The sequence below is a fragment of the Leucopleurus acutus genome (assembly GCF_964270905.1).
Source record: "Leucopleurus acutus genome assembly, chromosome: 4".
NCBI classification, from domain to species: Eukaryota; Metazoa; Chordata; class Mammalia; order Artiodactyla; family Delphinidae; genus Leucopleurus; species Leucopleurus acutus.
In genome coordinates this window covers 150,348,556-150,365,531 of record NC_139146.1, presented here as the reverse complement: position 1 = coordinate 150,365,531, position 16,976 = coordinate 150,348,556, and the positions used below count along the sequence as shown (strand labels likewise).

General features: G+C 40.8%; 1 protein-coding gene across 1 annotated transcript; it reads left to right on the top strand.

Moving 5' to 3' along the window:
- The first annotated feature begins 683 nt into the window (after nt 1-683).
- DSPP (dentin sialophosphoprotein) lies at nt 684-5,331 on the top strand. The gene is made up of 4 exons (XM_082837870.1): nt 684-750; nt 1,788-1,874; nt 2,009-3,004; nt 3,487-5,331. The coding sequence occupies exons 1-4, from the start codon at nt 700-702 to the stop codon at nt 5,242-5,244; spliced, it is 2,892 nt and encodes a 963-aa protein (XP_082693996.1). The 5' UTR covers nt 684-699; the 3' UTR covers nt 5,245-5,331.
- The last annotated feature ends 11,645 nt before the right edge of the window (nt 5,332-16,976 follow it).

Sequence of the window (16,976 nt, the reverse complement as noted above, 5' to 3'; positions counted from 1 at the left end):
GACACCAAACGCCCTTTGACATGGAGTCAGAGAATGTTTCTCAGAGAAAATTCTTCTGCTAAGATAATTGGGATAATCCTGAAGTGCAGGTATTCTTATTATCCCAGACAGAGGAATCAAATGCTTAAGAAAGCTACTTAAATTCTTCAAGCTCACACATCAGGTAGCAAAGATAGAATTGGAACCCAGGTCTCTGAATCCAAACTCCATGTTCTTTCATCTTCATGCTAGTAACTTCTTTTCTGTACAGTCTAGCCAGCCCAGTAGTGTGGCTTTGGGGTGGGGATGATAAACACAATCTTTTAAGCACAATCTTAGCAGAATTAGTTAATCCTTGATTAAAACTATTCAGAAGACACATTATTGCCATCAGGAACAACAGAAGGAGAAAGTTATAGTTATGGTTTTTGTAACTGCCTGGCTATACCCCTTTGTTGGCAAAGGCAGAAAAAGTCTAGGTAGCTCCATCAGTGCTGAGCTGGATGACGCCATTGTACGTCACTGTGGCTCCAGGTGTGCTCTGGAGCACTGAGTCTTTACAGCTTCTTCTGATGTTGCGTCTATACTCCTTGCCTAGGAAAAACGCAGATGCTTACAGACCAAAATAATACATTATATGGCTATCATATTTTGCTTTATAAGTAATTTTGTGCTGTTCTTTTTTCTTCAAAAACAGCCTGATTAATATTTCTAAAGGAAATGAAGATAATTATATATTTTTGCATTTGGACAGTAGCATGGGCCATTCCAGTAAGTATGCCTTCCTCAAAAAAATCCTTCTTACTTTGTTATCTCTTTTAAGCTAACGTTTATATATATATATACTTTTTTTTTTTTCTTGAGACCTTGTCGATCAGCTGAGTCTAAACTTTTAGATTTACATGAAAGACTTTACAACATATATTTGGGGTCTCAACAAAACCAAATAGGCACTCCAATTCATGCTGCCGTTCTAATTGAAACTCCTGTCTTGTTGGAAGGATTATTTCTTTTAAAATTCACTCAGATTCATTTACATTTAATGCTTAGAAGTCATGGAGACTGTCCATCTTTGCTAACACCCTATGAGTTTCATTCTAATATCAACAAAGCCTGTATTGTTTAGGAAGATTTCAAGAAAGAAAAATAGGAAAAAAAATCATGTGTTTTTTCAACAAAGGGAAAACTGATGTTTCACTCAGAAAGTTAAATTTGGAATATACAGATAAATACCAACAAAGAAAAATTAGGAAAATTAAACCATTTGTAATTTTATTAGCCAGCTGTTATGGTTAACGTTTTGGTATGTTTTCATAATACCAAATACTTTGGTATTTCTGTAGTTGAGAATTTTCTCAACTGTTTTCATTGTGCTCCTGAAGGCCACAGAAGTAGCAAAGTACTTGCCTTTGCTTCCTCCCTGGCTCTGGTCACACCTACTATTTTCTTAGGGATTTTGGCCAGGATTATACTTAATGTGGGTCTGGTGCTATTGCAAGAAGCATAGTACAGAAATATCAAAGGTCTCTCTTCATTTTTATAAAAGACTATTCCCTTTCTACAGTTAAGTGATCTGGTTAATACTTCAATAAAATTGGGAATACTGCCAAGTTTAAATTCTACATAAGCCCTATAACAAGCCACTTCTCTTTTCTACCCAATTAGATCATACTTTGACCTTTGTGTTATATCTTTTTTTCTTCATTTGGAGAAAAATGTGTGTGTGTGTGTGTGTGTGTGTGCATGTGTGGGCACACATGTGCACAAAATAAGAATGTTTTCAATTTCCAGTATTTTCACTTTGGTAGGTTCCTCAAATCAAGCCATTGGAGAGACATGCTGTTGACAAATCTGTGAATTTAAATCTTCTAGCAGAATTGAAAGTGCCGATACAGGTATAGGATGTGAAATGTGTTTCTGAGTTGTTTTTAGATTCCACTAACTTCCAAAAAATTGATGCTCATCTTTTCAGTTTGCTTTACTTTAAGATGGTATCCACAATTTATTTTGCATTGTTTCTCTTTTCCAGGATGAGTTAAATGCCAATGATACCACCAAAAAAAGTGGTGTCCTCCTGCATGAAAATGAAAGAGGAAGGCAACAGTACACCAAAGATGGGTACAAAGGAGAGAGAAATGGTTCTGAGGGGGCAGAAGTGGGAGAGAAAAGTTCTTCTGCACGTTCCATGTTAGCAAATGAAGAGGGGAATACTGAGGATCTGAATGGGGGCAAAGGAAAACCAGAAACATATGGTCATGATGGCCTCCATCAAGAAGACAGCACCACAGCAAATGGCGTCAGGGGACAAGTAAGCATCATCGACAGTGCTGGAACAGCAAATGGGAGCAATATTAATGAGATTACTGAGAACAATTCCCAAAATGGGGGTGTTGGAAATGCAAGTCAGAGTGAAGATGCCACTGTTGTCCAAGAAGATGGACGTCAAGGAGCTGGAAGCAATAATGGCACAGGTCATGAGGATGAAATAAGTGGGAATTTCTGTAGAAATGGGGGTGATACAAATGAAGAAACACCTCAGAGAGAAGGCGAGAGCAACGGGAATGAGGAGACAGGGGTAACACCAGGGGAAAGTGGAGATAGCAATAGAGAAGATGTTGCCTTGGACAATTCTGATGGAAGTCCTAGTGGGGATGGAGCAGATGAAAATGAAGACAAGGGCTCTGGTGATGATGAAGGTGAAGAGACAGGGAATGGAGAAAAAGGCCCTGGTAACAGCAAGGGCCAAGAGGGTCAACCTCATGAAACAGAAGGTGACGATGACAATAGCTTAGGTCAAAATTCAATTAGTGGTGAAGCTGATGACCCTGCGGACAAAGAAGACACCCACGCCATTGATGGACACAACACCTCCAAGAGTGAGGACGATTTTGACGGTATTTCAGGAGACAATGGTAGCCAAAAAATAGAGGACACTCAAAAACCCAATCACAGAGAAAGCAAAGCTGTGGAAAATGGAATCACTGAAAAATTAGAGCCACCTGCTATTGGGAAGAACCAAGTTAAGGTTAGTTTGTGAAGCTGGTTTCTTTCAAGGGCAGTTTAAATTCTCCCCTTCCTTCCATGATGGTAGCATGAAAATAAATCATGACAAATAGTCATGTATTTTTGCATCTAAATTACTTGAATATTTCATGGGAAAGCTAGAGTCCATACTAGACTTTGCTATAGAACAATTTTAAAAAGCAGAAATCTCTGAAAATTTGGTTATAATTCTTCAAAAGTCTTATGCTAAATAATTAATGCAGCACGTAACTGTTTACGAAAGCTCTTACTGGGTAAAGGCACAAATGGGATGGTCTATAATCTAAACACCAGAGTACTTTCAAGTACTGAATAAAGCATGTTTTCACAGACAGATGTTTCTGAAGTACTGGAAGCTGAACTCCTGTTCTATGGCCACTTTCCCCAGTCAGTCTTCCTCAAACCAATGCAATTTTGCCGAACAACGTTCACTAATTAATCATTCTTTTCTCCATCTTTCCATAGGGAATAGAAATGGAATGTCCCAGCAGTGGCAACAGAAACAATATTACCAAAGAAGCAGGGAAAATGAATGAAGATAAAGAGAGTAAAGGCCAACATGGAATGACAGTGGGCAAAGGAAATGTCAAGGCACAAGAAGAGGTTGACGTCATGCAGGGACCTGGCCAGAAATTAGAACCTCAAGATAAGTTTGGACCCAGCAAAACATGTAGTGACAGTAACAGTGATGGCTATGACAGTTATGAGTTTGGTGATGAATCCGTGCAAGGAGATGATCCCAACAGCAGTGATGAGTCTAATGGCAGTGATGATACCAATTCTGAAGGTGACAACAACCACAGTAGCCGAGGAGATGCTTCTTATAACTCTGATGAATCAAGTAATAATGGCAATGACAGTGACTCAAAAGGAGGAGAAGAAGGTGATAGTGATAACACATCAGATGCTAATGATAGTGGTGGTGATGTCAATGGTGACATTGGGAGTGATAAGAATGGAAAATCAGGCAGCACCAAAGATAACTCAGACAGCAGTGACAGCAGCAACAGTAGTGACAGCAAATCAGACAGCAGTGACAGCAGCAATAGCATCAACAGTAGTGATAGTAGTGACAGCAGTGACAGCAACAGTAGTGACAGCAGTGACAGCAGTGACAGTAGTGATAGCAGTGACAGTAGTGACAGTAGTGACAGCAGTGACAGTAGTGACAGCAGTGACAGCAGTGATAGCAGTGACAGTAGTGACAGTAGTAGTGGCAGCAAGTCTGACAGCAGTGACAGCAGCGACAATAGTGATAGCAGTGACAGTAGCAACAGTAGTGACAGCAAATCAGACAGCAGTGACAGCAGCAATAGTATCAACAGTAGTGAAAGCAGTGACAGCAGTGACAGCAGCAACAGTAGTGAAAGCAGTGACAGCAGTGACAGCAGCAACAGTAGTGAAAGCAGTGACAGCAGTGACAGCAGTGACAGTAGTAGTAGCAGCAAGTCTGACAGCAGCGACAGTAGCAACAGTAGTGACAGCAAATCAGACAGCAGTGACAGTAGTGACAGCAGTGACAGCAGTGACAGCAGTGAAAGCAGTGAGAGCAGTGACAGTAGTGATAGCAGTGACAGTGGTGACAGCAAATCAGACAGCAGTGACAGTAGTGACAGCAGTGACAGCAGTGACAGCAGTGAAAGCAGTGAGAGCAGTGACAGTAGTGATAGCAGTGACAGTGGTGACAGCAAATCAGACAGCAGTGACAGTGACAGCAGTGACAGCAAATCAGACAGCAGTGACAGTAGTGAAAGCAGTGACAGCAGTGACAGTAGTGAAAGCAGTGATAGTGGTGACAGCAAATCAGACAGCAGTGACAGTAGTGACAGCAGTGAAAGTGACAGTAAATCAGACAGTGACAGTAGTAACAGCAGTGACAGCAAGTCAGACAGCAGCAACAGTAGTGACAGTAGTGACAGCAAATCAGACAGTAGTGACAGCAGTGACAGCAAATCAGATAGTAGTGATAGCAGTGACAGTAGTGACAGTGACAGCAGTGATAGTGACAGCAGCGACAGTGACAGCAGTGATAGTGACAGGAGTGACAGCAACAGCAGTGACAGCAACAGCAGTGATAGTGACAGCAGTGACAGTGCATCTGACAGTGGTGATGAGAGTGACAGCAAGAGCAAGTCTGGTAACGGCGACAACAATGGAGGTGGTAGTGACAGTGATAGTGACAGTAAAGGCAGTGACAGTAATCACTCAACCAGTGATGATTAGAACTAAAGAAAACTCCACCAGATTCCTTCTGTGAACAATCTGGTGAGTAATTGATAGGAAATAAAGATTTCTAAGAAGGTAAACAAAGGGGAGAAATAAAAGAGAAGACATATGTAAACAACAACAGAAACAACAAGAAAATAGTCAAATTGTCAGATTCAGAGCCAGGTCTGAACACCCTCAGAGAGAGAATCTGTGTACCCGCGTGTTAAATATATTCAGAAAAGATTTTGTTAAAAGTGTAAATGTAAACATAGAAGAATGACTAAAATATTCTTTAGTATTTTACACAGAAACCTCAAGTAATCACATACTAAATAACTTCAATTTAAATGCCAAGTGCTTTAGAGAATGTAGCAAGTAAACACATCTTAATGCCTTAATCTTTCAGTAATTATATATTCTGGATAGATGGTCTGCTTACCTCTGAGTAAAAGATGCTGTTACCATGATCTCCAGCTTGGCTACAATTCATCTGCTTGTTCTAAGGAAGAAATACACTTGCAACATGAAAAAAAAATCACAGCAACGATTTAACCTACCTGGACCATGGGAATAATCTTTGTAATTAGTGAATAGAGTAATTACAAATTATGGAAATTCTAAAGAGCGCTAAGCAGGAAAGAATTCAGAGGCTGGTTTAAACAAAACCTCACGTATAGTATCACATTCCTGCAAAGTGCTGGAAATGGAGCATAACGTCCCCAAAACTACTGACAAAACTGAGGCAGTGCTTAGAACGTGCTCCAACTATTAATAAATAAACTCATGAATGAAGTGCTCCTGGAGGGGATGCACTTTTTGAACTCTCTGTTCAGAAGTCTGCTAAGTGGAATCAGTTATTTGTCTTCCACCTCAGTCTCACCAAGCCAAACTTGGTTCACATTTGCCTTTAAACCCCTACAAACCCAAAATTCCAAATCAGACTCTGAGACTTCCTTCTTATTTTAATCTCTTTGGTAAAGCCCACAGCTGCTTTGGAAACTACTCTTTTTTATCTGAGAGTCATACATGCTGCTAAAATCTGAACATGGGTTCTTCAGATTTTGCACAAATGAGGGTACTTCTTAGTTTTGAGATGAAGCCCTAACCCTAGAACATGAGGATCTTAAAGGTGTATGAAACTAGAGCGTGATATTTAATAAGGTGGATAATCATTTATCCCCAAACTAGGATACCCTTGAGAATGAAAGGGCTGCTATGAATAATTACCCGGGGACTGGAGGTGTAAATTTGGCTTATCTGGGACTCTGGGAGATATAATGACCATAAGCATAAGCCTTTAGGGTATTATTCAAGATTTAGTGAGTGATGATTTGTGATATCTCTCTTCCACTTAGGTAATTATTTTAGATTTGTTCTAATTCAAAGGTAAAATTCTATACGGCGAAGTGTTGAATGCAACTTCTTTAATGTTAATTTTCAGCCAGTCATTAGCTGACTGGTTGAAAATTTTATGCTCTATTATAGGGCATATTTACACAAAGAGTTTCAGTAGCTTTTTTTTTTTCCTGCCTCCTTCCTCCTTTATGCATGAGTTTCTTAGTTAAGAGATCAATATTGCAGGTAATATTGCTGAAGGCTTTCAAAATACTGCCATTTATAAACTACTTGGTAACTCCTAATACTGTAAAATTTCAAGTTTCTACTATATCGTAATCATGTACATGACTCCAAACTTCTTTCCTTAAACTGTGCTCTAGAGTTTTAACTCCTTTAGCCCTTTTGTCTTTTTCCAATTTGTAAATTGTGGCTTCTAGTAACTGTCCTACCTATTTCAAAAGGTTGTTATGAGCTCTAAGTCAGGCAATGGATATGAAACTCTTTGTAAATTATATAATATATGTGAATGAAAGAGAGAATGAATTTTGGTGCTATAATAAACATCTATTTCTAGGACTGTTCACAAGGAAAACTCCCTTCATCTTAATGAGTTTGTGAGTACTTACTTCCTCCAACATATTTTTTTTAATTAGTTTTTTTTTTTTTTTTTGTCCATGCTGTGCAGCATGTGGGATCTTAGTTCCATGATCTTGGCAGTGAAAACACCGAGTCCTAACCACTAGACTGCCAGGGAATTCCCTAAAATAAGTTAATTTTTTAATTGAAAAAGTAATATGTATATATACACAAAATAAAAATTTCAAACACTATGAAAAGGTAGGCAAAAATATTAAATCTCTATCATCCCAGATTCCCAGTCTTCTATTTCTCTTCCTTAGAGGCAATTCCCATTACGAATATCTTGTGGAAATTTCCAGAAATATTCTATGCACATATAAGCACGTATATCCCCCTTTTAAAAACACATGGAAGTCTACTACACACAGTGTGCTTAACTTACTCTTTTTAACCTAAAACTATACCTTGAATATTGGTTTGTTACACACAGATTGACGTTCTTTTTTCAAAGCTGTGTTGTATTTTATTTTATGAAATGCCTTAGGTATTTAACCTGTCCCTATTTTCTGATCACTTTCCATTTCTAGTCCAAAGAGAGTCTCTGCAGGTGTCACCTGAGTCAAGTGGGATAAATTTCCTGCCAGTTCTTATAAAGACTTCACCTTAAGAAGTATTTCTGGGGCAGGGGAGAGGAGATGTTCAGAATCTAGGGCCAATGTCAGAAGCCATGAAGGAACACTATGACCCTGACCTTCCACTGTAATATCTTCGTTGACCTCCGTCCATAACTTCAAGGTGAAAATGAAGGAGACACTCCCAAGAAACGTCTCAAAGGTAGATCCTTTGAACACAAGAAGTCTGGTATTAGAAAATAAAATTGCTTTTAGATTATTTTCTGGACTAAAGATTAATGAAGAAACTGCTAATATTGCCCATGAGAGTAGTATTTTTTTAAACTGCAGGTTGCCACTCATTTAATAGGTCATGATATCAGTTTAGTGACACATGACCAGAATTTTGTAAAATGAAAGAATAAAAAAGAAAAATCTTTAGTGTATAATGTGTAGTGTCTCATGAAACAGTGTTATTTCTCTATATATACATACATACACAAATATGTCTAAGTATGCATATACTCTTGGTTGCAGTAAGAAAAAGATGTGAAAGCCATTGGTTTAGAAAAGGGTTATAAAACATTATTACTACTAGTAATCATTTTATATTTACTTTTGTCATCTTTTTTTAACATCTTTATTGGAGTATAATTGCTTTACAATGGTGTGTTAGTTTCTGCTGTATAACAAAGTGATTCAGCTGTACATTACATTTACTTTTCACTTTCACTTTTCTCCTTAAAAACCTCTGTTTCTTTCCCACTTTTTAAAAATTTATTTATTTATTTATTTATTTATTTAGGCTGCGTTGGGTCTTCGTTGCTGCGTGCGGGCTTTCTCCAGTTGCGGCGAGCGGGGGCTACTCTTCCTTGCGGTGCGCAGGCTTCTCATTGCGGTGGCTTCTCTTGTTGTGGAGCACGGGCTCCAGGCGCGCAGGCTTCAGTAGTTGTGGCGCATGGGCTTAGTTGCTCCGCGGCATGTGGGATCTTCCCAGACCAGGGGTCAAACCCGTGTCCCCTGCATTGGCAGGCGGATTCTTAACCACTGCACCACCAGCGAAGTCCAAAATCTATTTTCTAAAATAGATTATAAAAAGATAACCTCTAGAGAATCCATACCTCGTCATATAAATACATTTTAAATTATTAATTGGAATAGAATGTCCCAGAAGTCAAACTTGCTTTATGGTTTGTAATGGAAGTTCTGAAAAACTTGAGACCAAAATAACTAGGAACAATTTTCCTCTCCCTAAAAGGAACAGGAACAGAATAGAATAGCTCAGTTCACAGATGAAAATATCATTGTGTTCTCACAGTGATCCATTCACTGCTGCTTGCAAGCAAATCCTCTAGAGAGTGAAACAAGCCAACAGCTCAATGTTCCCAACCTCTCCCCTCTGAACAGGGACCTTGGGTTTATATGCTAAAAAAGAAAAAAGAAGAAAGAAGTAAGAAATTTTAGAAAAAGGAAAAAAAAGAGTCAATTCCTGTGGGGCACACATGTAGCTCAGAAAATGGTATAAGGTCTAAAGGTCACCAGTATATTAGACTCTGTGTTTTCCATTAGTTTGCACGGCCCCAGCTCTAGCATGAAACACTGCATTTACAGACAGCTGTATCATAAGTTGCTTCCCTTACTCCCGCAACCATTATTTTGGGCTTTGCCACTACCTATACCCCTCCTTCCTTTACTCCTTCCTTCTTCTTTTTTTTTTTTTTTTTTTTTTTTTTTTTGCGGTATGCGGGCCTCTCACTGCTGTGGCCTCTCCCGTTGCGGAGCACAGGCTCCCGACGCGCAGGCTCAGCGGCCATGGCTCACGGGCCCAGCCGCTCCGCGGCATGTGGGATCTTCCCGGACCGGGGCACGAACCGGTGTCCCCTGAATCGGCAGGCGGACTCTCAACCACTGCGCCACCAGGGAAGCCCCCACTCCTTCCTTCTTTTCCTCCCTAGAATTTTCTTTTCAAAGAGATGAAGATGTGTCTGTGGGAAGAAAGCACTTGCAAAATTTAATTCCCAGACATCGTCCAGTGTGAGGCTCCAGTCCAAGCCCCTAGTCAAGGGCTGCTGTCGAGCTTACCTCACTGTCTCTTTGGCCTGCTCCCAAGATCTGTCACCACCAACTGGTTCCCAGCTCCTACCTCCCTAGTACTTTCCTCAGTTGAAACCACTGAATCTTCCTTGTTGTTCTAACACAATCTGAACTGAAGGCAGGAGATACTCAGGCTGTAACAGATCAACATTAAAGCTTGGCACGAAAGCACATTTACCTTTTGTCTTGTCCTAATATCTTGATTCCCGTAAGTGGATCCTTACCTTGTCCTCAAGCAACAATCCCCTGTGATCTTTCTAACTGGGCTTCTGCATAGCTTCCTCATCTCATCCTAGCACGTACACTGATTAGAACTGTGCCAGCCCGATCACCTAAGGCAACCAGGAGCAAATTGTCTGACACAGTCAGGCTTCTGGGCCCAATGCAAGGAAGGAGACTGCCCACCAGAGCAACTTTGGAGTCTTAGCAAAGGAAAAGATAGAACTATTGTAGGATTTGGGGAAAGGATGGAACTGAGGTGATATTTAAATGAAGCAATGTTTGAGAGGCTCAAAGCAAGGCTGGGCTGTGGCTGAAGGAGTCAACGTCAGGTTTGGACTGTGAAGTAGACCCAGGCTCCTGTGTCCTTGGGAAGTGCAAAGTAAAGTTGAGATGGATGTGGACTGTTGGATCTGAATCTCTGCCCCTGGGTTGTAAATTGAGACGGAGTCTTTGTGTCAAAGTGCCTCAGACCCTCCAGGCAAGAGTTGGGTGTTTTATTTTTACTGATATAATTTTAAAAAGCAAAGTCTCTGCTCATCTTTGATTTTAGAGAATAAAATTTCTCAGTGATTAATAAAGCAGGAGTCGTTCAAAGTAGGGGGTTGTCATGACACTTTATAGATTCAGTGTCCTTGAGAGAGATTTTATCTTCTGTTAACACTTGCAGCTGGCTTTATTTCTGTCTGTTTTTCCAGTCTGACAAATGGTGGGTAGATTTCTACTTTCTCAGTCCAAGCTAATTTTTGTTTTCTCAGGAGATACGTTTCTGCTAAAACCAAAAGTCTGATTACCTTGCCAGTCCTCTTCCTGAATCCTGGCAGGACTTCTAGATGCCTGCCTGTTCTTTCAATATTGCCCATTCTAGATCCCCACCCGGTGGACTTGGCGTCACTCCTGGGGTTTCTTTCTTTTTCGCTGCTTACTCTCTGTACCCTGAACGTTTGTGCTGTGTATGCTGGTCTGTCAGATGGGCCATGTGATTCACCAGATCCAATGGTGTTTGAAGTGGTGGTGGCAGAGAGGATGCGGTTCGGAGCCTTTGGCAGGTCCCTACAGGTGAACTGCAGCATAGGTCTTTAGGATTATGGAGCAAGGTCATCTGAAGATGCCATCATCTGAAGATAACTACCTTCCTTTTTTTTTTTTTTTTTTTTTTTTGCGGTACGCAGGCCTCTCAATGTTGTGGCCTCTCCCATTGCGGAGCACAGGCTCCGGACGCGCAGGCTCAGCGGCCATGGCTCACGGGCCCAGCCGCTCCGCGGCATGTGGGATCTTCCCAGACCGGGGCACCAACCCGCGTCCCCTGCATCGGCAGGCGGACTCTCAACCACTGCGCCACCAGGGAAGCCCACTACCTTCCTTTTGAGAGAGAGCCCTTGGCCTGCTACTGGGCCTTTGTAGACATTGAACAACTTACCATGTGACCTGAGCATCCCATTATCAACTGGGTGTTAACTGACCCATGAAGCTCTAGAGTTAGGCATGCACAGCAACTCTCCATCCTCAAGTGGTAGTGGTGTATACAGGACTGGTCCTGAGCCCTGAAGGCACAAGTAAATTACATGAAGAAGTGGCCCAAATGTCCGTGGCCCCTACTCCCGCTACCCCGCCTTCTCTCTCCCAGCCTGTACCTATGACCTCATGGGGCATTCCCTATGACCAGCTGACACAGGAAAAGGAGACTCAGGCCTGGTTAACACATGGTTCTACAGAATACGCAAGCACCACCTCAAAGTGGGCAGCTGCACTACAGCTTCTTCCTGGGATATCCCTTAAAAAGAGTGGTGAAAACAAACCTCCCAGTGGGCAGGACTTTGGGCAGTGCACCTGTTTGTTCACTCTGCTTAGAAGGAGAAAAGCGTAGGTGTGCAACTATATCCTGATTCATGGGCTGTGGCCGTGGTCTGACTGGATGACCAGGGGCTTGGAAGGAACATGACTGGAAAATTGGTGATGCAGAGATTTGAGGAGGAAGTATGTTGATAGATCTCTCTGAGTGGGCAAAACCATGAAGATATTTGTGTCCTATGTAAATGCACACCAAAGGGTGACGTCGGCAGAAGAGGATTATAGCAATCAGGATAGGATGTCATGTTCTGTGGACACCAGTCAGCCTCTTTCCCCAGACCCCTGTCATTGCCCAATGTGTTCATGAGCAAAGTGGCCATGGTGGCAGGGATGGACGTTATGCATGGGCTCAGCAACACGGACGCCCTCTCACCAAGACCAGCCTGGCCGTGGCCACTGTTGAGTGCCCAATCTGCCAGCAGCCGATTCTAACACTGAGCCCTCATATGACATCATTCCCCAGGGTGAACAGCCAGCTACCTGGTGCAGGCTGATCAATTGGACTGCTTCCATCATGGAAGGGGCAGTATTTTGTTCTTACTGGAATAGACACTTACTCTAGATATTGATTTTCCTTCTCTGCATGCAATGCTTATGCCAAAACCACCATCCATGGATTTAAGGAATACCTTGTCCACTGTCATGATTTTCCACACAGCACTGCTTCTGATCAAGGAACTCAAATCAAAGCAAAAGAAGTGCTACAGTGGTCCCATGCTCATGGAATTCACTTGTCTTACTATGTTCCTCACCGTCCTGAAGTAGCTGGCTTGAGAGAATGGTGGAATGACCTTTTGAAGACTCAGTTACAAAGCCAGCTAGGCGGTAATACTTTTCGGGGTTGGGGTAAGGTTCTACAGAAAGCTGCATATGCTCTGAGTCAGCATCCAATATATGGTGCAATATCATATTTATATGATAGGCAGGATTCATGAGTCTAGTGATCAAGGGGTAGAAACTGTAGTGGTACCACTCACTGTTAACCCTAGTGACCCACTAGCCAAAGTTTTGCTTTTTGTTTCTGTGACTTTATGCTTTGCTGACCTAGAGATTTTAGTTCCAGAGGGGGCAATGCTTCCACCTGGAGACTCAACAATGATTCCATTGAACCGGAGGTTAATACTGGCACCTGGCCACTTGGAGTTCCTCATGCCTCTGAAACAACAGGTAAAGAATAGAGTTACAGTGTTGGCTGGGGTGACGGATCATGATGACTGAGGGGAGATTGAATTATTATTCCACAGTGGAGGTAAGGAAACATATGTCTGGAATACAGGAGATCTGTTAGGGTGTCTCAGTATTATCGTGCCTTGTGATGAAGGTAAATGGAAAACTACAACCACCCGATCCAGGCAGGATTACAAATGGCCCAGACCCTTCAGGAATGAAGATTTGCGTAACTTCACCAGGTAAGAACCATGACCAGCTGAGGTGCTTGCTGGAGGCAAAAGACTTAGAATGGGTAGTAGATGAAGATAGTTACCAATATCAACTATGACCCCATGACCAGTTACAGAAATAAGGACTGAAACTGTCCTGAGCGTTTCCTCCTTATTTTGCTATGAATACATTTGTGTGTGAATATATATGTGTGTATATCTGTCTCAGATATCTTTGTCTTATTTCCTCTCTTATTCCCTTATCATGTAACAGAAGAAAATGTATTGACTTTATATCAGTATTTAAGTATTGTTAACGTTCATGGAACTTCTCAGCCTCCATAATCAGTGCCTATTCCTATATCTACATCTATATCTCTTATATAGCTTTACATATCCTATTGGTTCTGTTTCTCTGGTGAACCCTGACTAATACAATCGGTGGTGAGGAGGGAATTCTGAGTCAGATGAACCACTGATTAGAAGCAGAATGTATTGAGGGGTAGAAGGAATAGATGAGGATGCCAGAAGCATAGGATTCATAGAGAAATTACAAAAAAGAAGATGAGATGGAGAGATAAGAAAGATGTATGGTTGACCCTTGAACAAACATGGGTTTGAACTGCATACACAGATTTTTTTCAATAAATATCTGCTATAGTATTACATTATCCCTAGTTGGTTAAATCTGCAGATACAAAACCCAAGATACAGAGGAACCAAGGATATGCATGGCTGACTATAGGCTGACTTTCGACAGTGCAGGGGTCGGCGCCCCTGAGCCCACACTGTTCAGCTGTAATGTACGGCACTGCTGGTTGCTTCATTTCAACTGTTCTTTTTTAACCTAAAAAAAAGCAACTGCAAATGGTTCAATCTAAGCTGTAGTAAATAGGAAGTTGGACAAAGCTATTTATTCCTTTAAATTATGCAAATAAAGAAGAAATATTATCTTTTACAAAGTGTCTTATAGGGGTCTGTCTAGCCCTGAATATATTAATGGATAATAAAACGTGAAGTTATTGGGAGCAGCTAAAGAACGAAGAGAGAAGAAGATTGAAGAGTAGAAAACGAAAATCCAAAATTAGTTTACTGAACTAGGATTAGGAAATATACTAAAACAGGCGCATAGACCACAACTGAAATTTACGCATGTAAGTTTATGTGTTCGGGAAAGGAAGTAGACTAATAGATATTCTTTATTTTTTAACATCTTTATTGGAGTATAACTGCTTTACAATGGTGTGTTAGTTTCTGCTTTATAACGAAGTGAATTAGATATACATGTATCCCCACATCTCTTCCCTCTGGGTCTCCCTCCCTCCCACCCTCCCCATCCCACCCCTCCAGGCGGTCACAAAGCACTGAGCTGATCTCCCTGTGCTATGCGCCTGCTTCCCACTAGCTATCTACCTTACGTTTGGTAGTGTATATACGTCCATGCCACTCTCACACTTCGTCCCAGCCTACCCTTCCCTCTCCCCATATCCTCAAGTCCATTCTCTAGTAGTTCTGCGTCTTTATTCCCGTCCTGCACCTAGGTGCATGACCTTTTTTTAAAATTTTTCTTAGATTCCATATATATGTGTTAGCAAGTACTTGTTTTTCTCTTTCTGACTTACTTCACTCTGTATGATGGTCCCTAGGCCCATCCACCTCACTAAAATAACTCAATTTCATTTCTTTAAGTGGCTGAGTAATATTGCATTGTATATATGTGCCACATCTTCTTTATCCATTCATCTGTCAATAGACATTTAGGTTGATTCCATGTCCTGGCTATTGTAAATAGCGCTGCAATGAACACTGGGGTGCATGCGTCGTTTTGAATTATGGTTTTCTCAGGGTATACGCCCAGTACTGGGATTGCTGGGTCATATGGTAGTTCTATTTTTAGTTTTTTAAGGAACCTCCATACTGTTCTCCATAGTGGCTGTATCAATTTACTTTCCCATCAACAGTGCAAGAGTGTTCCCTTTTCTCCACACCCTCTCCAGCATTTATTGTTTCTAGATTTTTTGATGATGCCGATTCTGACTGGTGTGAGGTGATACCTCATTGTAGTCTTGATTTGCATTTCTCTAATGATTAGTGATGTTAAGCATCCTTTCATATGTTTGTTGGAAGTCTGTATATCTTCTTTGGAGAAATGTCTATTTAGGTCTTCTGCCCATTTCTGGATTGGGTTGTTTGTTTTTTTGATATTGAGGTGCATGAGCTGCTTGTATATTTTGGAGATGAATCCTTTGTCAGTTACTTCATTTGGAAATGTTTTCTCCCATTCTGAGGGTTGTCTTTTTGTCTTGTTTATAGTTTCCTTTGCTGTGCAAAAGCTTTGAAGTTTCATTAGGTTCCATTTGTTTATTTTTGTTTCCATTTCTCTAGGAGGTGGGTCAAAAAGTATCTTGCTGTGATTTATGTCATAGAGTGTTCTGCCTATGTTTTCCTCTAAGAGTTTGATAGCATCTGGCCTTACATTTAGGTCTTTAATCCATTTTGAGTTTATTTTTGGGTATGGTGTTAGGGAGTGTTCTAATTTCATTCTTTTACATGTAGCTGGCAAGTTTTCCCAGTACCACTAATTGAAGAGGCTGTCTTTTCTCCATTGTATATTCTTCATTCCTTTATCAAAAATAAGGTGACCATCAGTGTCTTATAATTTTCTGCATACAGGTCTTTTGTCTCCTTAGGTAGGTTTATTCCTAAATATTTTATCCTTTTTGTTGCAGTGGTAAATGGGAGTGTTTTCTTAATTTCACTTTCAGATTTTTCATCATTAGTGTATAGGAATGCCAGAGATTTCAGTGCATTAATTTTGTATCCTGCTACTTTACCAAATTCATTGATTAGCTCTAGTAGTCTTCTGGTAGCATCTTTAGATTCTCTATATATAGTATCATGTCATCTGCAAACAGTGACAGCTTTACTTCTTCTTTTCCGATTTGGATTCCTTTTATTTCTTTTTCTTCTCTGATTGCTGTGGTTAAAACTTCCAAACCTATGTTGAATAATAGTGGTGAGAGTGGGCAACCTTGTCTTGTTCCTGATTTTGGTGGAAATGCTTTCAGCTTTTCACCATTGAGGACGATGTTGGCTGTGGGTTTGTCATACATGACCTTTATTATGTTGAGGAACGTTCCCTCTCTGCCTACTTTCTAGAGGGTTTTTATCATAAATGGGTGTTGAATTTTGTTGAAAGCTTTCTCTGCATCTATTGAGATGATCATATGGTTTTTCTCCTTCCGTTTGTTAATATGCTGTATCATGTTGATTGATTTGCGTATATTGAAGAATGCTTGCATTCCTGGGATAAACCCCACTTGATCATGGTGTATGATCCTTTTAATGTGCTGTTGGATTCTGTTTGCTAGTATTTTGTTGAGGATTTTTGCATCTATGTTCATCAGTGATATTGGCCTGTAGTTTTCTTTTTTTTGTGACATCTTTGTCTGGTTTTGGTATCAGGGTGATGGTGGCCTCGTAGAATGAGTTTGGGAGTGTTCCTCCCTCTGCTATATTTTGGAAGAGTTTGAGAAGGATAGCTGTTAGCTCTTATCTAAGTGTTTGATAGAATTTTCCTGTGAAGCCATCTGGTCCTGGACTTTTGTTTGTTGGAAGATTTTTAATCACAGTTTCAATTTCAGTGCTTCTGATTTGTCTGTTTATATTTTCTATT